Source organism: Oryctolagus cuniculus, chromosome 3 (genome assembly GCF_051225735.1).
Source record: "Oryctolagus cuniculus isolate XC-2025 breed Fujian yellow rabbit chromosome 3, ASM5122573v1, whole genome shotgun sequence".
NCBI lineage: Eukaryota > Metazoa > Chordata > Mammalia > Lagomorpha > Leporidae > Oryctolagus > Oryctolagus cuniculus.
The window spans coordinates 38,950,963-38,973,251 of record NC_142869.1 but is presented as its reverse complement, the minus strand read 5'-3'; the positions used below and the strand labels follow the sequence as shown (position 1 = coordinate 38,973,251).

The window sequence follows — 22,289 nt, the reverse complement described above, 5'->3', positions numbered from 1 at the left end:
GAATGGGGAAAGCCAAAGCCAACTATCAGAATGAAAAACAGCACAAAGAAAATTTTCCACATCCACAAGGAGAGAAAGCTACATATTTTACATGTATGTGTTTTAGTACACATTTCTTTTTCCTATGCAAAACTCAGTCTTCTTCCAAACTCTCCTACCTCATTATTTGAATCTTGAATAACTTTATAGAGGGCTGGAACAAGTGTTTTTTTCCGGTGTAAAGTTGCTGCATAATTGGTGATCTGAGTGTCAGGTAATGCCTAAAAGAAACCACCAAAGGAAAAAAATGTGAATTTAAAATCTGGAAAGTTGGGGCATTTATTTTACACACATGTCTCCTTAAAAATTTACAACAGAATTGAGTAAGAAAAGTAAGAATAATATGACAACCACAGAGCAAATAAAACAAATTAAACTGGGATGTTACATTATGTAACTCTTCTAAATAATGAACCATGAAAAATAGTAAGAAATCACACATTACACCTTGATTCACTGAAGTGGGCCACCTTAACTTAGTGTAACCTAAAAATAAAGTAGCATGTATTTCAAATTTTGCATTTACATTTTTGCATAGCATTTATTTCTACAATGTTCATAAATTATAATTTTTAATCAAAACAATTTGAATTTTAATACAAGAAGGAAAAGGCTAAGGCACAAATCTAATTTTTGTGCTTTATGAAAACTTAAGAGGCTCCTCACTTTTATTGAATATTATCTTAAAATTTAAATATTCATTCAATGATTCTAACAGCTCTTTGTTTTTACACATTATCTTCTAGCCCTTATTCGCATTACTGCCTTTTTATTTTTTTTTTTAAGATATTATTTATTTACTTGAGAGGCAAAGTTACAGACAGAGAGAGGGACAGAGAGAAAGGTCTTCCATCTGCTGGTTCACTCCCCAAATGGCTGCAACAGCCAGAGCTGGGGTGATCCAAAGCCAGGAGCTTCTTCTGGGTCTCCCACATGGGTGCAGGGGCCAAGCACTTGAGCCATCTTCTATTGCTTTCCCAGGACATAGCAGAGAGCTGGATTGGAAGAGGAGCAGCCAGGACTTGAACTGGTGCCCACATGGGATGCCAGCACTGCAGGCAGAGGCTTAGCCCACTACGCCAACATGCAGGACCCTACCAGTGCCTTTTTGAAAAACTGCAATTACAGGAGCCAGCATTGTAGCATAGTGGGTTAAGCCACCCCCTGTGATGCCTACATCCCATATGGGAAACAATTTGAATTCAGGCTGCTCCACTTCCAATCCAGCTCCCTGCTAATGTGCCTGGGAAAACAGCAGACCATGGCCCAAGCGCTTGGGCCCCTTCATCCATATGGGAGACCCAGAAGAAGCTCCTGGCTCCTGGCTTCAGATTGGCACAGCTCCAGATGTTGCAGCCATCTGGGGAGTGAACCAGCAAATGGTAGACCTCTCTCTCTCTGCCTCTCCTTTTCTGTAACTCTGAATTTCAAAACAAATAAATCTTTAAAAAAATTGCAATTATAGAAACATGTCATTTTGTATTTTTACATTTCTTTTTTTTTATTAATTTATTTGAAAGTCAGAGTTACACAGAAAGAGGAGAGGCAGAGAGAGAGAGAGAGAGAGAGAGAGAGAGAGAGAGAGAGGGGTCTTCCATCTGATGGTTCACTCCCCAGATGGCCGCAACGGCCGGAGCTGTGCCAATCTGAAGCCAGGAGCTTCTTCTGGGTCTCCCACGTGGGTGCAGGGGTCCAAGGACTTGGGCCACCTTCTACTGCTTTCCTGGGCCATAGCAGAGGGCGGGACAGGAAGCGGAGCAACCAGGTCTCAAACCGGCGCCCATATGGGATGCCGGCGCTTTAGGCCAGGGCGTTAATCCACTGCATGCACCAGCACCATATTTTTCATTTCTACTTCATATCACATTTATGCTTTCCCATGGGACACATATTTGCCATCTGAATTACTGAAATATAGAATTATATAATGCAATCTTATCCCCAATCCAACTTACCTTGAATTCTGATAGCCATTCTTCCACAACACCACGTTCAGATCCCAGCATCTTCTTTTACTGTCTATTCCTTATCTCTAAAAGAAAGAAAGCAATGAACCTAAGGATAGCATTACTAACAGAAGCAGGTATATTATATGTGCCTTTTACTTGAAAGACACTCATCCAGTACATATTTTAGATAAAGTCTTGCTTTTAATTTAAAGTACAACTAAAACAATATTTTTCACTTGAAACCTATCATTCTAACGCTTTCAGATTTTTCCCAGGAACTATACTTCAAAGTGGCAAAGATAACTGCCCTGAGTGAAATCAAACCATATTTACATTATTCAAGACAAACACATAGTCTATACTAGAAGTTATTATCAAATATACAGCCAGGAAAAGCTATACATCATAAAACATTTGAATATCAAAGAGCTTCCTGCTAATGGAGGAATATGGGGAAGCAGTGATGATGGCTCAAGTAACTGTGTTCCTGCCACCCACATGGGAGATCTGGCTACAGTTCTCAGGTCCCAGCTTTGGCCCAGCCCTATCCTCACCATTAGTGGATCTTTGAGGAGTGAACCAGTAGAGAGAGGAGCTCATTATAACAAATAAATAAATAAATAATTTTTTTAAATAGACATGACTTCTTCAGATAAATTGCAAGATAATAAAGAAAGTGAGGGAACTCCCAAATTAAGAGGTGTAAAAAATATGTCAACAATCAAAGTATGAAGTATATTTGGATCTTGATTCAAACAATAAAAAGACACAGCTACCCAATGTTGAACACAGTTGGTTATTTGATAATATTAAAAAATATTCCAGTTTATTTCTATATTTGATAGTGGTGTTATAGTTAGTTTTTTTTTTAATAGTCCTTATTTCCTAGAGATAAATACTGAAATATTTACTGGTGAAATGATGCCTGGGTTCTGGGTTGCTTTTAAATAATTGGAGGGGAGCTGTACTTTAGATATAGATGAAAAATGATTGTGGCCATGAGTTAATAGTCATTGAAGTTGAGTAATGGATACACAAGTTTAATTACACTATATCTTTTATATAGGTTTGAAATGTTCCACAATCAACAGTAAAACGATAATAAAAGGATTGATGAGCTAGTACTACATACAAGTTCTGATGTAAAAAATACTAATAATCCTTACTTTTTTGTTTAGGAGGGGGTTAAGTGGGAAGTCATAGACCGCTTTGAGATACAAACAAAACTATGGATTCCAACTTCAGAAAACGGTAATTCTGAGACCCACATGTAGACAATTTTGCAAACAAACTACTTCAAGGAGTTCATAAATCTACTATGGCCCACTAATAGACCCTGACTCTAAAAACTCTCACTTGGGGGGCCAGGTGTTGGGTGCAGCAGTTGGGCTGCTGCTTGGGACACTCACATTCCACATAAGAGTACCCGCATTTCAGTCCTCACACTATTCTCCATTCCAGCTTCTTTTTTTTTTTTTTTTCCAAAGATTTATTTATTTATTTGAAAGAGTTACAAACAGAGAGAGAGAGAGAGTCAAAGACAGAGACAAAGTCTTCCATCAACTGGTTTATTCCCCAAATGGCCACATCAGCTAAGGCTGGGCCAGGCCAAAGCCAGGAGCCAGCATCTTCACCCAGGTCTCCCATGTGGGTGCAGGGGCCCAAGGACTTGGGCCTTCCTTGGCTGCCTTCCCAGGCATATTGGCAGGGAGCTGGGTGGTAGTAGAGTAGCCAGGATTCAACCAATGTGCATGTGGGATGCAGCCATCACAGGCAGCGGCTTAATCTGCTGTTTGACAATGCCTGCCCCTTTGAGCTTCTTACTGATATGCACTTCGGTAGGCAGCAGGTAGCTCAAGTACTTGAGTCTCTGCCACCCAAGTGAGGGGCCCAGATTGAATTCGGAACTCCTTGCTTTGACCTGGCCCCATTCTGGATGTTGTAGGCATTTGGAGAGTGAACTAGCAGATGGGAGGTCTCTGTCTGTCTTTCAAATAAATAGAATACATAAGAGATCTTTAAAAATTCATGTTAAAAAATGTCTCTTAAAAGCAACTTTACAAAATTAAGAACTATAAACCCAAATTTATAATGTTCTTCAAAGAAGAAACTATGTAAAATTCCTACATTTTAATGATTGTTCAAAGCACTGTCCGCATTCTTTTTTCTTCCTTCCAGTATCAACTAGTTGAATGGTACTAAATTCTCTCTCTCTCTCTCTCTCTCTCTCTCTCTCTCTCTCTCTATATATATATATATATATGCCATCCCCTGCTGCTTTCCCAGCCAAATCAGCAGGGAGCAGGATGAGAAGTGGACTCCAACATGGGATACCAGTGTTGCAAGTGGCAGGTTAACCCACTGAATCATAATGCCAGGCTCCTAAGTACTCTTAAAAAAAAAAAAAAAAAGATTCATTTATTTATTTGAAAGGCAGAGATACAGAGAGAGAGGAAGAAACAGAGAGAGATGTTCCATCTGCTGGTTCACTCCTCAAATGTCCACAAAAGCTAGGGCTGGGTCAAGTCAAAGCCAGAGCTTTAATCCAGGTCTCCCCTATGGGTGCAGGGGTCCAACACCATGAGTCATCTTCTGTTTCTTTCCCAGGTGCATGAGCAGGGAGTCAGATCAGAACTGTAGTAAGCAAAACTGAAACTGGCACCCATATGCAATACTGGCTCTGTAGGCAGTGGTTTAATCTGCTGCACTACAGTGCCAGCCCTCCCCAAATACTCTTTCCTTCACGTAAAAATGGATTCTATGATGTAATTATGATTCCTGTGCATCTATGCAAACTATACCTCAATTTAAAAATATATTAAATTATAAAAAATAAGCATGGATCCATCCTATTTTTTTTTTTTATTTGACAGGCAGAATTAGACAGTGAGAGAGAGAGACAGAAAGAAAGGTCTTCCTTCCGTTCGTTCACTCCCCAAATGGCCGCTACGGCCAGCACTGCACTGATCCGAAGCTAGGAGCCAGGTGCTTCCCCCTGGTCTCCCACGTGGGTGCAGGGGCCCAAGCACTTGGGACATCCTCCACTGCCTCCCAGGCCACAGCAGAGAGCTGGAGTGGAAAAGGAGCAACCAGGACTAGAATCCGATGCCCAAATGGGGTGCTGGCACCACAGGCAGAGGATTAACCAAGTGAGCCACAGTGCCGGCCCCCAATCCATCCTACATTTTAACTTCCAGTTTTAAACAACTGTCTAAATATCCTAAGGTAGCTGCTCCTGAGGGCTTATTAGCACCCAAGTAGGCAACTGCACAAAATCCAAAGGAAGGATTCAATAAAAAAAAAAAAAAATCAGCAATTCATTCCATACATATTTCTTAAACACAAAAATATGCAATCCATTATGCAAGAAGCTGCAAATGCAATGGCAGACAAATGTAGCGTCATTCTAATGGAGCATTTATATAATAGAGCAGACCAAGTATATTTTTGCAAAAGGCTAAGAAAGAAAGGTACAAAGAAGCATAAAACAAGGAAACCAAATGTTGACTAAGGAAGCAAAAGAGCTGTCCCTGAGGTGGTGCTTAAGCTGAGATTTCAAGGAATCACACAGTTTAGGGGAGTAGAAAAATGAACATTCTAGGAAGAGGGAACAGTCTATTAAAGGTCCTGTGACTGGCCGGTGCCACGGCTCACTAGGCTAATCCTCCGCCTTGCGGTGCCGGCACACCGGGTTCTAGTCCCAGTCGGGGTGCCGGATTCTGTCCCGGTTGCCCCTCTTCCAGGCCAGCTCTCTGCTGTGTCCTGGGAGTGCAGTGGAGGATGGCCCAAGTGCTTGGGCCCTGCACCCCATGGGAGACCAGGATAAGTACCTGGCTCCTACCATCGGATCAGCGCGGTGCGCCAGCCACGGCAGCCATTGGAGGGTGAACCAACGACAAAGGAAGACCTTTCTCTTTGTCTCTCTCTCTCTCACTGTCCACTCTGCCTGTCAAAAAAAAGAAAAAAAGTCCTGTGACAAGAAAAAACACAAGTGTGGCATCTGAAAGAAGACCCAAGTGCTCTAAAGAGCTGCATGCAGAAGGCAAAAGTTGGGGGTGAAAAGACAGGCATGGTCTGATGGTATAAACAGGGTACTCTCAGTTTATAAAAGTTTGGGAAACAAATTATGATTTTAAGTAGGCAAATAACAAGATTTGAGGTTTGGAAAGCTCACCTGGCTATGATGGAGAGAAAGGAGTAATATTCCCTTTCACAGCTGGCTACAAATTCCTCAACAATCTGAAGACTTTATGTAAAAAAAAAAAAAAAAAAAAAAAAGCCAGGTTCACTGGAGCATTGGCTAGGAGAGCCCCTACCACATCTCTAGAGGTAAAAACCTGGAAAGCTACCAATACTGACAAAGTGTCTGTATAAGACTTTCAGAATAAGAACATTCTAGTGAGTACCTACCACTAGAATATTAAAAATCTAATACACACAGCCGGCGCCGCAGCTCACGAGGCTAATCCTCCACCTTGCGGCCCTGGCACACCGGGTTCTAGTCCCAGTCGGGGTGCTGGATTCTGTCCCAGTTGCCCCTCGTCCAGGCCAGCTCTCTGCTGTGGCCAGGGAGTGCAGTGGAGGATGGCCCAGGTGCTTGGGCCCTGCACCCCATGGGAGACCAGGAAAAGCACCTGCCTCCTGGCTCCTGCCATCGGATCAGCGTGGTGCGCCGGCTGCAGCACGCTGGCCACTGGAAGGTGAACCAACGGCAAAAGGAAGACCTTTCTCTCTGTCTCTCTCTCTGTCCACTCTGCCTGTCAAAAAAAAAAAAAAAAATCTAATACACAGAATACTGTAATACATTTGAAAAGGACATAGCAAAAAGATATATTAAAGATATATTTTGTTATACTTAAAAATCACCTTGTTTCCTTAAAGATTTATTTGAAAGACAGTTACAGAGAGAGGTAGAGCCAGAGAGAAAGGGGTCTTCCATCCACTGGTTCACTACCCAAATGGCCAGAGCTGAGCTGATCCAAAGCCAGGAGCCAGGAGCTTCTCCCAAATCTCCCTCATGGGTGCAGGGGTCCAAGAACTTGGGCCATCTTGTACTGCTTTCCCAGGCCACAGTAGAGAGCTGGATCAGAAGTGGAGCAGCCGGGACTTAAACCGGAGTCCACATGGGATGCTGGCCTTGCAAGCCGGGGCATTAACCCGCTGTGTCACAGCGCCGGCCCCTCATTGTTTACTCTTTTTTTTTTTAAAAAAGATTTATTTATTTATTTGAAAGGCAGAGTTACAGACAGGCAGAGGCAGAGAGAGAGGTCTTCCATTTGCTGGTTCACTCCCCAGATGGTCACAATGGCTGGAGCTGGGCCGATCCAAAGCAGGAGCCAGGAGCTTCCCCCAGGTCTCCATGCAGGTGCAGGGATCCAAGGACTTGAGCCATCCTCCACTGCTTTCCCGGGCCACAGCAGAGAGCTGGATTGAAAGTGGAGCAGCTGGGACCTGAACCGGTGCCCATATGGGATGCTGGCACTGCAGGCGGCCGCTCCACCTGCTACGCCACAGTGCCAGCTTCTTGTTTACTCTTGAAATGATCTGGTATTTTAGAATGTGACATGAGATTAATATCTAAATTTACTTCCTTCTAATTGTTCTAAAATATTTTTTCTGTGTCCATTATTTTTTGCTTTGAAATGCTATTTTTATCATACGCTAAAGTTTTACAAATATTTGTAACTATTTCTGAGCTACTTTTCCCACTAATTTTCTATCAGGACAACAGTTGTTTAATTACTGTGGTTTTATAATACCTAAAGTACAAGTTCCATCCTACCTCCTTTTTTTTCCTCTAAAGATTTATTTATTTCAAAGGCAGAGTTACAGAGAAAAAGGAAGAGACAGAGATTTTCCATCTGCTAGTTCACTCCCCAAATGGTCACAACACCCAGGGCTGGACCAGGTTGAAGTCAAGAGTCAGGAACTCCACCCTGGTCTCCCACATGAGTTACAGAGCCAAATTACTTGAGCTACCTTCTATGCCTTCCCAGGCACATAAGCAGAAAGCTGGATTGGAAGCTGTGTACCGAACACTATCTAGCATTCTGATATGGGACGTCACAGAGGGAAGCAGTAGCTTAAGCCCCTGCTTAAGAAGCCCCACAAGAATTACTTGTGCTCATGATTATAATTTATTTACCACCTTTGGCACTGACAGCTTCATTTTTGGTCATAACAAAACCTCAGATTTCTGCCTACATTTTTTACTTGATAAACCTTAATAATTTTATTTACAAAATTTAATAACTGTGTAAGTTAAATAACATCTTCTTCAAAAATCACCCAGAACTTCTGACAGGTAGGTATTTTCCCAGATGCATGAGTCAGTAACATCAACCCTCTCAGAGACTGAGAGTCTTGGCAATTTTGCTGTCTTTATTTCTGGAACATGTTAGACAATCTTTACTGAGACACTGCTCATTTCAAAGCTGTATTATATGGTCATACATTGTAGACATTTTAAGCTACAAATAGGGAAACAAATTCAGCTAAAATTTCAATCCCACATGTGCTACTAACATCAACTGAAATGATAACTAAATAAAAGTTAAATTTTAGAAATATCAAGTATTGATGACTACTGATATTTCAGAATTCACTTGCCTGATGGCTAAAATTTCTTTTGAAAAGATATATTTTGATTCCAAAAATGTTAAAAATTCATGTGTTTTAAAAGCAAGGAAAGTAAGTTATTGTTAAGTCTATCACGTATAAACATTGCTCCAAATGTTAGTAGAATCCAGTGGCTTATAGCAGTTCTCAATTTGGGGGGGAGGGTTGTCCCAGAATCCTTTCATTAAAAAATTTACTTAATAATTTATTTTTAAAATAAATTCATTATGTTAACATAAATGATATTTTAAAATGAAAATGGTACTCTCCCAAATCAAAAATTTACTTAGGATTGCATTTTATACTTTTTTCCAAATCTCATAATTGTTTCCACAGCCAATGTGATGCTGAAAAACTTAACTGAATATTCCTAAGAGAAAGACTTGAAGATGGCAGATTCTGTCTTATGAGCAATCCACAGAATAGTTTTGACCCCATGCACTCCCTTACAAGATCCCCAGACTGGGGCCGGCACCATGGCATAGTAGGTTAATCCTCCGCCTGCGGCATCGGCATCCCATATGGGCACCAGTTATAGTCCCGGCTGCTCCTCTTCCAATCCAGCTCTCTGCTGTGGCCTGGGAAAGCAGTACAAGATGGCCCAAGGACTTGGGCCCCTGCACCCATGTGAGAGACCTGGAAGAAGCTCCTGGCTCCTGATCAGCGCAGCTCCAGCCGTTGCAGCCATTTGGGGAGTGAACCAACAGAAGGAAGACCTCTCTCTCTGTCTCTCCCTCTCACTGTCTGCAACTCTACCTCTCAAATAAATATGTTTGCTCATGGACTCTAGAGAGACAGAGTGCCTGGTTGAAGTCACTTACTAGCTATGTTTAAACCTTATTACCTCCCTAACTGGTTATACTGAAGTCCTCTGTGCCTTATTTCTCTCATTTCAAAACTGAGAATAACAATGCCACCTACTTCACGGAGTTAGTGTATACTTAGAACATTTTTTATCACAAGGGTAATACTACATAAATGTTTGGTATGAATATTACATAATTAATCTTCATGATTTCATGATACTATGCACTATGAAGTAGCCTCTTTTATTCTAATCAATAGATAGGAAAATGTAAGTATAGTGAGGCTGAGTGACCTATACAAGTAGGCACAGTGTAAGTGGCAGAACTCATACTTGAATTTAACATCTACTTTAAAATCTAGAGTTGAAAAGGCACTATTTGGGGACAATATTCTAGTGCAGTGGGTTAAATCACCACTTATAGCACTTGCATCCCATATGAGTACAGGTTCAAGTCCCAGCTGCTCCACTTCTGATCCAGCTCCCTGCTAATGTGTCTGGAGAAGCAACAGAAGATGGCCCAAGAAACCAGTGTTGTGGTATAGCAGGTTATATACCTCTGCCTGTAAGTCCCTGTACCCATGTGGGAGACTCAGAAAAAGCTCCAGGCTCCTAGCTTTGGCCCAACTCTGCCATCCAGGCCATTTGAGGAGTGAACCAGTGGATGAAAGATCTCTCTTTCTCTGCCTTTCTAATAAATAAAATATAAAAAGAAAGAAAGAAAGAAAGAAAGAAAGAAAGAAAGAAAGAAAGAAAGAAAGAAGAGAGAGAGAGAGAGAGAGAGAGAGAGAGAGAGAGAGAGAGGGAGGGAGGGAGGGAGGGAGGGAGGGAGGGAGGGAGGGAGGGAGGGAGGGAGGGAGGGAGGGAGGGAAGGAAGGAAGGAAGGAAGGAAGGAAGGAAGGAAGGAAGGAAGGAAGGAAGGAAGATATGACCTTACCTTCATCTGCAAACTAAAATAATATTGGTCACAGAAAAAATTTGCAAACATATATTTCCTAACTAGCTTCAGTATCTTAGTATGTAAAGGTAGGTATAAAACCCAGCTATAATGTAAGCTTTCTACTATACAACCAGACAAAAGCAGATTCTGAAGATCATTTCTTCTATTATATATTATATCCACTCCATTAGTTGGTATGTGAAAACTATTATTTAAAAGTAAGAACTCAGCTGACAGGGGTAAGCTTTTGGTGCAGCAGTTAAGCCACCACACTCCTTTTGGAGTGCCTAGGTTTGAGTCCTGGCCGTTTCCAATTCTAGCTTCCTGCTAGTGGGCACTCTAGGAGGAAGCAGTGATGGTTCAAGTAGTGAAGTCCCTACCATGCACATGAGACACCTGGATTGAGTTCTAGGCTGCTGCCATCAGCCTGGCCCACCCCAGCTACTGCAGCCATCTGGAAGTGAATCAGTGGGTGATAGATATCTTTGTCTCTATGCTTTAAAAACAAAAAGAAAGCTTCAAGCTGATATTCCATCATGCAGCTCAATTTAGACCCATACTGCCTCACTTCCAGAGATTAAAACAAAGTAGAGACAGTATCTCAGAAAATAATGAACACATCTTTCATATATTATTATAGAAAATACTATCAATATAATTATTTAATTCGGAGGACAATTTGGAGGCATTTTGTATGGAGGTAAAGTATTGACATTATTCATACATTCTTTCAATTAATATTTCTTTAAAAAAAAAGATTTATTTGAAAGGTAGTTTCAAAGGCAGAAGCAGAGAGAGAGAGAGAGGGGTCTTCCATCTGCTAGGTCACTCCTCAAATAGCAGCAATGGATGGAGCTGAGCCAATCTGAAACTAGGAGCCTGGAGCTTCTTCTGGGTCTCCCACACGGGTGCAGGGGCCCAAGGACTTGGGCCATCGTCTACTGCTTTCCCAGACCAGAGCAGAGAGCTAGATCAGAAGCGGAGCAGCTGGGACTTGAACCGGCACTCAAATGGGATGCTAGCACTTCAGGGGGTGGCTTTACCCGCTATGCCACAGCGCTGGCCCCAATCAACTGATATTTCTTGAATACCAATTGTATGCTGGGCACTAAGATGCTAAAGATACAAAAGTGAGTAAAACTAACCACACAATACGTGCTCTTGAGGGTTTCTAGTAGATCAAAATTACTGGCTAAACAAAGCTATTAAATTATTAAGGCAACATACAAAATAGCCAATAATGGTTTACTGCAGCAAAATTTTAAATTTGGTCAACAACTCTGAAGATACTTTAAAACCTAAGTTAAGGAGCAGATGCGGAGTTTCTCTGTGCTACACAGGGACTGACAATGGATGCCCAGAAAGACGTTCAGCCCCCAAAGCAGCAGCCAATGATATATATTTGTGGAGAATGTCACACTGAAAATGAAATAAAATCCAGGGATCCAATCAGATGCAGAGAATGTGGATACAGAATAATGTACAAGAAAAGGACAAAAAGATTGGTGGTCTTTGATGTGCGTTGAAATGTGCATTCAGAAGAATATCTTCATTTGTACTTGCATTTGCTGTTAGTGTTTCTCATTGTTGTATGGCTTTTGGTTTAGCATCTTTTTGAACTACATATGATTTCATTTTGAACCATATTGTATTTAGGTATCTTTTAATGTAAAGAAGTTAAATTACATGACTTATAATTTAATTTTATTGTTTATGTAATGTGACACAAATGAAGGTTAAAATTACTTTCTCAAACTATGCTTGCAAGCAGAACCTAGAATCATCTGGGGTCCTTGTGAAAAATGCAGATTTTTAGAGCCCTCTGAAAGTCTAATTAAATAAATTCCTTGGAAATCACAAAAAAAAAAAAAAAAAAAAAAAAAAACAACAACAACAAAAAAAACCTAAGTTAAAAGTTATGCATTTAAGACATGCTATTATTATAAAAACTAAATTTCTTATATATAAAAAAAGCTAAAGCTGCATTGCTTAATGGAATAGCTACTGGTCACAAATGGTTATTTAAAATAATTAAAGTCAAATGAAATTAAAAATTTAAAGATTCAATTCCTTAGTTACACCACCCACATATCAAGTGCCCAGCAGCGACACGCAGCTAGTTTTCCAGACTGGACTGCACAGATACAGAACACAGCTACATCACAGAAGTTCTAATGGGCATAACTGATCTAGATGGAGCCAGTAATGCATTATGCTGAATACATTCAATAAATGTAAAGTTTAGGTAACAAAGTTTTTAAAACACAATTATTGAAAAAAAGGAAATCTTTCAAAGACAATAAATGAGATGTGATTATTTAGGTTAAATTTTTTAATAAATAGGAAAAAGAAAACATTACCAAAAATGCTAATGTATTTAACTATATGGGAAACGGATTCTTTTATTTTTAAAAAAGTTAAAAGACTTGGTTTTACCTGTATTAAGGGTCAATTTTCTAAAGGAGGAGGTGGCAGAGGAATGAGGCAGAGTTCAATTGTGGAATTCATTTGTTGAGAGTTAAATATTTTCCAGCTCTATAAAAAATAAAAATGTAAAACTGTGAAATATTGAAATAGTATTCTGAAGAAGGTAACACCAACAAGAAACAGTTTTAATAAGATATTTATAATACAAGTTAGTTTTTAAAAATAATTATGGATCCAAAATTTCCCATAAGCAATATATTTAAGTACCTTTATCAAATCTAATAAACATATTTTAGAAACAAAAAGAATCTGAATTTTAGTTCCAAATTTACCATTAAATTATCTGAAAGACCTTTAGGTAGGTTACTTAAATTATTTAGAGTCTCACTTGAATAATTTATAAAATTTAGTCCCTGCTAAACAAAAAATCTATGACTAACTTTTGAAACATGATACAATGATCTCTTCCTCATACACACACCCACATTAAAAAAACTCTTCATGGGGCCGGTGCTGTGGTACAGCGGGTTAAAGCCACAGCTTGCAACACTGGCATCCCATATAGGCACTGGTTTGAGTCCCAGCTGCTCCACTTCCAATCCAGCTCCTGGCTAATGCACATGGAAAAAGTAGCAGAAGATGCCCCAAGTGTTTAGGACCTTGCATCCACGTGGGAGACTTGGAAGAAGCTCCTTGCTTCGGATCAGCTCAGCTCTAGCCATTGTGACCATTTGGGGAGTGAACCAGCAAATGGAAGACCTTTCTGTCTCTACCTCTCTCTGTAACTTTCGAATAAATTTAAAAATTAAAAAACTCTTCATTGAAATTTTAATATACAGTATAAAAATCAAGCTTCAATAGGTATCAAAGGCTACAAATAATTTTTTTTTAATTATTTTATTTATTTGAAAGACAGAATTACAGAGAGGCAGAGGCAGAGAGAGAGGAAGGTCTTCCATCCGCTGGTTCACTCCCCAAATGGTCACAATGGCCAGAGCTGAGCTGATCTGAAGCCAGGAGCCTCTTCTGAGTCTTCCACGTGGGTGCAGGGGCTCAAGGACTTAGGCCACCTTCTGCTGCTTTCCCAGGCCATAACAGGGAACTGGACTGGAAGTGGAGCAGCCAGAACTCGAACTGGTGCTCATATGGGATGCTAGTGCTGCAAGCCAGAGCTTTAACCTGCTGCGCCACAGCGCAGGCTCCTACAAGTCCTTTTTGATAAGTTTCACATACATGAAAATTATTACTTAAGGAAAACAAACAAACAAACAGGGACCAGCGCTGTGGCATAGTAGGTTAAGCATCTTCCTGCAGCAGAATCCCATATGGGCCCTGGTTCGTGTCCCAGCTGCTTCTCTTCCATTCCAGCTCTCTGCTTATTTCTTATGGCCTATAATATGGCCCAAGTGCTTGGGACCCTGCACTTACCTGGGGGGCCTGGAGGAAGCTCCTGGCTCTTGGCTTCACATCAGCCCAGCTCTGGCAGTTGTGGCCATCTGGGGAGTGAACCAGTGGATGGAAGGCCTCTCTGTCTCTTAAGTAAATAAATAAACCTTTTTTTAAAATGAACATTCTATTATTTAAAATATTTATTTATTTGAAAAATTTGGTTCACTATGTCAAATGCCCACAACTGCCAGACTAACGGCAGAAGCCAGGAATTCAATCTGGGACTGCCACATGGGTGGCAGGAACAGAAGTACTCGAGCCATCACCTGCTGCCTCCCAGAGTGCACATTAGCAGGAAGCTGAAATTCAAAGCTGGGATTCCAAGCCAGGCACTCCGCTATGGGGATCCAATCATTCCAAGCAGCAACTTAACTGCTGCACCAAATACTGCCTGTTTCTTAAGTATTTGACATAAAAACACATTAAGTATTCTGGTCAGAAAGAATTGTTTTCAAATGGCTAAAAATAGAGACTTTTTTAAGAAACTTTTTTTTTTTTTTTTTTTTTGGACAGGAAGAGTTAGTGAGAGAGAGAGACAGAGAGAAAGGTCTTCTTTCCATTTGTTCACCCCGCAAATGGCCACTACACCCCGATCTGCAGCCAGGAGCCAGGTGCTTCCTCCTGGTCTCCCATGCGGGTGCAGGGCCCAAGCACTTGGGCCATCCTCCACTGTACTCCCGGACCACAGCAGAGAGCTGGACTGGAAAAGGAGCTACCAGGACAGAACTGGCGCCCCAACCGAGACTAGAACCCAGTGTGCCAGCACCAAGGGGGAGGATTAGCCTAGTGAGCCGGGGCTAGAAACTTTTTTTAGAAAGAAATTTTCATGTATTTGCTGACCACATTACACTCTACTTCTTTGATTCAAAGTTGTATCATAGTTTAAAAAAAATCTGCAACATTTAAAAAACACTAAAATATGTTCATTAACAAAATAAATTACATTATCATTGTAAAAGCATTCAGTATTTTTTAAACTGGAGATGCGTCAGAACTCCCTACTCTAACCACAGCAGCTGACTTTTTGTCTCACTTTTTTTAAGTTTTTTATTAATTTATTTGAGAGGTAAAGTTACAGACAAAGAAACAGAGAAAGGTCTTTATTTCTTAAATAAACACAAAAAGCTATAACCAAAACAAAACAAACTGATAAAATGGACTACATTAAATCTGCCATCAAAAGATAGATTTAGAAAGGTCTTCTATCCACTGGTTCACTCCCCAAATGGACACAATGGCTGGAGCTGGGCCTATCTGAAGCCAGGAGCCAGGAGCTTCCTTTGGGTCTCCCACATGGTTGCAGGGGCCCAAGCACCTGGGACATCCTCTACTGCTTTCCCAGGCCGTAGCAGAGAGCTGGATCAGAGGAGGAACAGCTGGGACACAAACGGGCACCCACATGGATGCCGGGGCCGCAGAGGTTTAGCCTACTTTGCTACAGCACTGCTTCCCCCAACTTTTTTTTTTTTTAAGTTTATTTATTTGAAAGGCAGAATTACAGAGGGGGTAGAGGGGAAGCTTCCATTCCCTGGTTCACTCCCCAGATGGCCACAATGGCCACAGATGGGCCAGGCCAAAGCCAGAAGCCTGGAACTTCATCCAGGTCTCCCACATAGGTGGCAGGGTCCCAAGTACTTGAACCATCATTGTTGCTTTCCCAGTTGCATTAGCAGGAAGCTGGATCAGAAGTGGAGTAGTTGGGAGGATGCTGGTATTATTGGTGGCTTAACAGACTGTGATACAACTCCAGCCCCCAACTTTTCATCTCTTATACACTGGGATTTCATGTGAGATTTTCTTTTTATGAAGACTTTACAGTGGGGAGAAATCTTGAAAAGCACATAACAGAATTCTGGAAATATACATTAGACACTGATAACACTTTGGAAAGAGGTACATGAGATCAAGAAAATTGGGTGGGAATGAGATTGACCATCTTGAAGCATCAAGAGAAATGCCAGATTTTTGAAAAAGTATAGGCAAGTAAGCTAGAGAGCTATGCTCTAGAAATGAGTCTTCCACAATTTTTCAGGGCTAAGGAGACACATACTCATAGTGATAAGTAAATATAAAAATCTAGGGTAAATGAAAGGAAAACTGAGTTTCATTAAACTTTAACAAACTAAACCAACTTAATCTCTGATGGGAGGTAATCAGTCCTTCACACATTTGTACAACAGAGAACACTGAAAACCCTATGAGGAATATAACACTATCTGGAGTCCCTACCGGGTTCTTTATATAAAAAGTCTGGCAACAACAAAAAATCCCAAAACAAACAAAGTTAAAAGACAATATGACCAATAAGTAGAAGAAAACTAGACAAAGGAATCAGATCCACAGATGATCCAGTAATGGAGCTAACATACAAGGAAAATTATTTAAACTTCTAGTTAACATAATTAAGAGTGAAAATGATCAATGAAAAAAAATTTTTTTTTACAGTCAGAGTTAGACAGTGAGAGAGAGAGACAGAGAGAAAGGTCTTCCTTTTCCATTGGTTCACCCTCCAAATGGCTGCTATGGCCAGCACGTTGCACCGATCCAAAGCCAGGAGCCAAGTGCTTCCTCCTGGTCTCCCATGAGGGTGCAGTGCCCAAGGACTTGGGCCATCCTCCACTGCCTGGCCGGGCCACAGCAGAGAGCTGGACTGGAAGAGGAGCAACTGGGACAGAACCGGTGCCTCAACCGGGACTAGAACCCGGGGTGCTGGCGCCGCAGGTGGAGGATTAGCCTAGTGAGCTGCGGCGCCAGCTGAAAATAATTTTTAAATGTTTATTTAAGCATTTTTATTTAGAGAGAGATCTTCCACCCACTGGAAGAATGCCCACAACAGTTAGAATTGAACAAGGCCAAAGCCAGGAGCCAGGAACTCCATCTGAGTCACTCAATGGCAAATGGGAAGTGAGCCAGCAGATGGAAGATTTTCTCTCTCACACCACCCTACCCTACCATGTAACTCTGACTTTCAAATAAAAAATAGATAAATCTTTAAAAAAAAGGAAGAAATCCCAAGATTTAAGATGCTCTGCTAACTCCAAGCAGGATATATTAAAAGAAAACCACCCTTAAGAAAGACATCATCAAAGTAAGGAGGGAGGGAAAAAAATCATCAAAGCAGTCATCGGGTGGGGAGGAGCTTATCCTTAAAAAAATCTGACAGATTTCGCAAATAATAGGAGCTAGAATACAACAGAAAGACACTGCTAAAGGCCAAAAAGAAAATAACTGCTAATCTAGAATACCATACCCAACAAAAATTAAGATGAAATAAAAATGTTTGCAAAAAAATAATACTGAGGGAATTTCTCATCATTAAGCTTGTACTAAAAGAAAATTAAGGGAGTTATTCAGGCAGAAGGAAATCATTCTTGATTATAAACACAAAAAGACAGGAAGGAATAAATAATATCAAACATGGTAATTATGTAAGGAAATAAGTTAACTGATTGTTCAAAACAACTGAAATGTCTGGTGAGGTTTAAAGGTTCTAAGATTTTAGTAGTTATAGTAAAATCATTTGTATTACACTGTAGTAATGAAATAATTTTTATGATAACCATTAAAACCAAGTATCAAGTTAGAGAAAAAATGTAATATTTAATCTAAAAGTAGGCAAGAAAGTAGAAAAGAAATAACAGATGGGCCAAATGGCAAACAATAAAATTATCATATAAACCCAACTTTAAGAGTAATTATATTAAATATATAGATAAAATACTTCAACTAAAAGACTAGGCTTGCAGACTGAATTAAACAAAGAGAAGCATAGTCCTTAAAAAGAACACACTTTAAATATGTTCACAGAAAAACTAAAAGTAGAGGATGAAAAAAAAAAACATGTAAATTAACCAAAAGAAGACTGATATATTCTGTTACTTTCAAAGAAGAATGAAGCTAAGGCAAGAATCCTTATCATAGACAAAAGGCCTGTTAAACCATAATGGTAAATGGCATCCAATAATCTCAAAAATATGTAAAGAAAAAATTAACAGATTTAAATGGAGAAACTGACAAAATCATAGCATAGTTGGAGACCTTAATACACCTTCTCAGCAGTTGACATAACCAAAACTCAGTAAGATCTGGACAATGACCTAAACGACCAATGCAGAATATTGTACTCAGCAACAACAAAATTCTCATTCTTTTCAAAAGTATATATAACACTTACCAAAACTAAGCACATACTGGGCCATAAGAAAAGTCCCAGCACACTTAAAACAAGATGACACTATATATAGTGTATTCTCTAACCACAACAAAAGTAAGCTAGAAATCACTGATGACAGAGACAACATTAAACAAAAACCTACAAAAACAGAAACCACCTGAAAATTTAAAATTACATTTCCATATAATCTACGGGTCAAAGAGAAACATCAGAACAGAAATTAGAAAATATGCTGAACTGAGTACTAATGAATACAACACATCAAAACTTGTGAGATGCAGCTACAGCCTGAATTGCAAACGCAGGCAGTCTTCGCTTCTCAGTAAGTAGTCAGAACAGCAAATGAATGAAACAGAAAATAAGCAGACCGTTGAGAAGAATCAACAAAGCCAAAAATTGGTTCTTTGAAAAGATTAATAAAATTGATAACCTCCTAACAATACAGATTAGGAAAAAGGAAAACCACAAATTATTTCAGAATTTTTAGACATCAAAGGTAATAAGTTTTATGCCAATAAACGTGACAGCATGAAATGAAAATATTTCTTGAAAACTACAAATTATAATATTGATAGAAAAGAATATCCAAACAGCCATAAAGGCATAAAAGAAATAGGCTGTTATTAAAATTGTTTCCTTCAAGAAAATCTCCAGTGCAGATAGTTTCACCAGTGAATTCTTCTAAACAATTAGGGAAGAAATAACAGCAATGGGGCCAGCACTGTGGCGTAGCAGGTAATGCTGCCACCTTCAGTGCTGGTTCACGTCCCTGCTGCTCTACTTCCAATCCAGTTCTCTGCTGTGCCCTGGGAAAGCAGTAGAAAATGGCCCAAGTCCTCGGGCCCCTGAACCCACGTGGAAGACCCAGAAGAAGCTCCTGGCTCCTGGCTTTGATCAGCTTGGTTTCAGCCATTGTGGCCAACTGGGGAATGAACCAGTGAATGGAAGACCTCTCTCTCTCTCTATGTGCATTTCCTTCTTTCTCTGTGTAACTCTGACTTTCAAATAAATAAATCTTAAAAAAAAAATAAATAGCAGCAAATCTGTACAAAGTCTTTCAGTAAACAGAAAATAACAGAAGACTTTCTAATTCTTTTTAAAAATGAGTACAACCATGATGTCAAAAATTGACATGACTATTATAAGGAAGGAAAACAGGTAAATCTCTCATGAACACAGATGCAAAAGAAATTAATGCATTAGTAAGTAAAATATACTACTGTATATTAAATATATATAGAAAAGAATTTATTCCAGGGATATAATAGTTCAGGAAACAGATCATATAATCATGATCATCCAAATAGGTAAGAAAAAGCACCAAAATTCAGTACCCATTCATTAAACCTATTAGAAAATTCACAACGAACAGCCTACAGCAAACACCAGAGTCAATAGTAAAGTATTGAAAACTTACCCTCTGAGGTTGAAAACAAGACAGAGATGACCACTATCAGCACTTCTATTCAACATTGTACTGGAGGGCCTAACTAGTACAGCAAGGCAAGAAAAAAAACACAAATAAGGACTAGAAAGGGATAAATGTCATTATTCATAGAGGATATTATTATGTCCCAAAAAAGTCCAAAAGATTTTTAGACTAATTTGAATACGTGATTTATCTAGATTTCTGCATAATGAACACACAAAAATCAATTATGCTTCTATAAATCAGCCACAATTTTTTTAAAAAAGAAGTTATCTCAACAGCATTTTAAAAAAACAAGAAATCTAACATAAGATGCATTAAGACCTCTACACTGAAAATTAGAAAATATTTTTGAGAGAAATTAAGGAAGATATAAATATAGTTGTACCTCACTTAATGAGACAGGTATGTCCTGAGAAATGTGCTTCAGGTGATTTCATCATTGTGAAACATCAGAGTATACTTACACAAACCTAGTTTGGTATAGTTCAATCACTTGACCTGGCCTCTTGTTGCAATCAAGAGATGCAGTAAACATGCCACGTATAAGTATGAGGCTGTTGTTAGTGTAATAAGACATTCTGTTTTACGGTACTTTTAAAAAAATAAGTATGAGTATACTCTAAAATAACAATAAAAGTCTATAGAAATAGATAAATCAGTAACAGTTGTTTATTGCCATTATCAAATATTATGTATTCTACATAATTGTATGTGCTATACTTCTATATGACTGGCAACACAGTGGGTTTATTTACACAATCATCAACACAGACGCAAGAATAATGAATTGCACTACAAGGACATTATAATGGAGGCTATTATGTCACTAGGCAATAAGAATTGTTCAGCTACATTAGAATCTTAAGACTGCTATTGTATATGCAGTGTATAATTGACCAAAACGCCATCATGTGGCACATAACCGTAGATAGAAGGACATACAATGAGACACATTCTAAAGACATCAATTCTCCCCTAATTAAATGGTAGTTTCAAAGCAATCGTAATCAAAATTTCACTCCATCCTCCCTTTTAAAGAGAAATTGATAAGCTGATTCTAAAATCCCCCATGGAAATGCCAAGAGCCAAGAATAACCAATGTAATCCTGGACAAACAATAAAAGTTGGGTAATTTATACTCTTAAGACATTAAGACCTGTTAGAAAGCTTTAGTAATGAAAGCTGTATAAGTGTAGTAATTAAAACTTCCAATGGAAAACAGAGTCTAGAAAGAGTTATACACAAACAAGACAACTTGGTTTATGAAAAGGGCAACATAGCACTGCAATGAGGAAAGATAGTATTTTCAATAAAATATGCTGGGTCAACTGAATCACCTTATGGCAAATAATGGATCATGATCCCAACTTTCCACAATTTACAAAAGTAAATTCTAAACGGTATGTGAAAAATAAAGGGGGAACTACAGTAAAATATCTTTGTGTACTTGAAGTAGGCAAATATTTCTTAAATAAATACAAAAAGCTATAACCAAAACAAAACAAACTGATAAAATGGACTACATTAAATCTGCCATCAAAAGATAGATTTAGAAAGTGAAAAAGATGACAGGTATTTGGCACAGCAGTTAAATATGGCACTTGGGATGCCTGCTTCCATGTCTTGGTTTGCGTACTGGCTCCAATCCTGATTCCCTTCCTGCTAATGCAGGATGGAACACTCAACTGGTTGGATCCCTGCCACTCATGTGGGAGACTTGGTTTGACTTCCCAGATCCTAGATTTAGCCCCCAGTAAAGGACTTTCTACAGACATTTGGGGAGATCCCTGTAGGTAGGAGATCTCTGTCTCTTTCAAATAAAAATTCAAATTACAAATAAAAGGAAGTGCAAAGGTAAACAAAAGACAAGAAAAAATATTACTAATAATATACCTAATACTAAGGGTGAAGAGATATGATTTCTTAGATGGGGGCACAAAAACTGTGGGGTCCCAAAACTGAGGTTTGCAACAAGACCCCAGAGAATATCCCTATCCCCAATCACAAGATTAGTACTAAGGAAAAAGGAAAAGTGAGAAAAGAGAAGGGCCTGCCACTTTTAGACAAGATAGAGTGAAAGGAACTGAATTTACCTTCTTGCCTAAAATAGTTTAGAAATGTTAAAAATATTTAAAACACAAGTTTCAAGATACTGGATACAGACAACAAATAACAGTGAAATTGTCCCCAACTTCCTTTCTTAAAAGTCTTTAACCCACAGTGCAAGAAAGGGAAATATAGGCTGTACCTAGCATATTCACTGAGTTACAGAGAGAGAGCTGAGTCTGGTTAGGCCAAAGTGTTAGAAGAGGATTGAGTTTCACAGGGAGCAGCACAGAGAAACGACTTCAGAGAACTGCAGGGGATCCCCCTCTGGCAGTCAGGTGAAAATTGCTCAGTACATTGTGTGAGGAAACTACCCTAAGTCAAGGAAAGAAGCAACAAAAAGATTATAC

General features: G+C 39.4%; 1 protein-coding gene and 1 pseudogene across 51 annotated transcripts in view; one reads left to right on the top strand and one right to left on the bottom strand.

The window, feature by feature from the left end:
- The window catches only part of HYCC2 (hyccin PI4KA lipid kinase complex subunit 2), a 76,863-nt gene that overhangs the window by 36,350 nt on the left and 18,224 nt on the right, over positions 1-22,289 (bottom strand). For 16 of the 50 annotated variants that reach the window (XM_089330090.1, XM_089330073.1, XM_051848298.3 and 13 more), the window contains 4 exons: positions 19,819-19,891; positions 12,788-12,886; positions 1,995-2,071; positions 159-260 (listed from right to left, as the gene is read on the bottom strand). Coding sequence is in view for 33 of the 50 variants with exons in the window: in XM_089330073.1 (XP_089186199.1) it covers positions 159-260; positions 1,995-2,045 (153 nt within the window). In the remaining 17 variants the exon portion in view is untranslated. The remainder of the gene's footprint in view (positions 1-158; positions 261-1,994; positions 2,072-12,787; positions 12,887-19,818; positions 19,892-22,289) is intronic. The other 34 variants (XM_089330082.1, XM_089330081.1, XM_089330091.1 and 31 more) reach the window with 5 other exon arrangements.
- Positions 11,640-12,214, top strand: LOC108176876 (DNA-directed RNA polymerases I, II, and III subunit RPABC4 pseudogene; annotated as a pseudogene). The gene has a single exon (XR_016231953.1). The product of XR_016231953.1 is annotated as a DNA-directed RNA polymerases I, II, and III subunit RPABC4 pseudogene (transcript).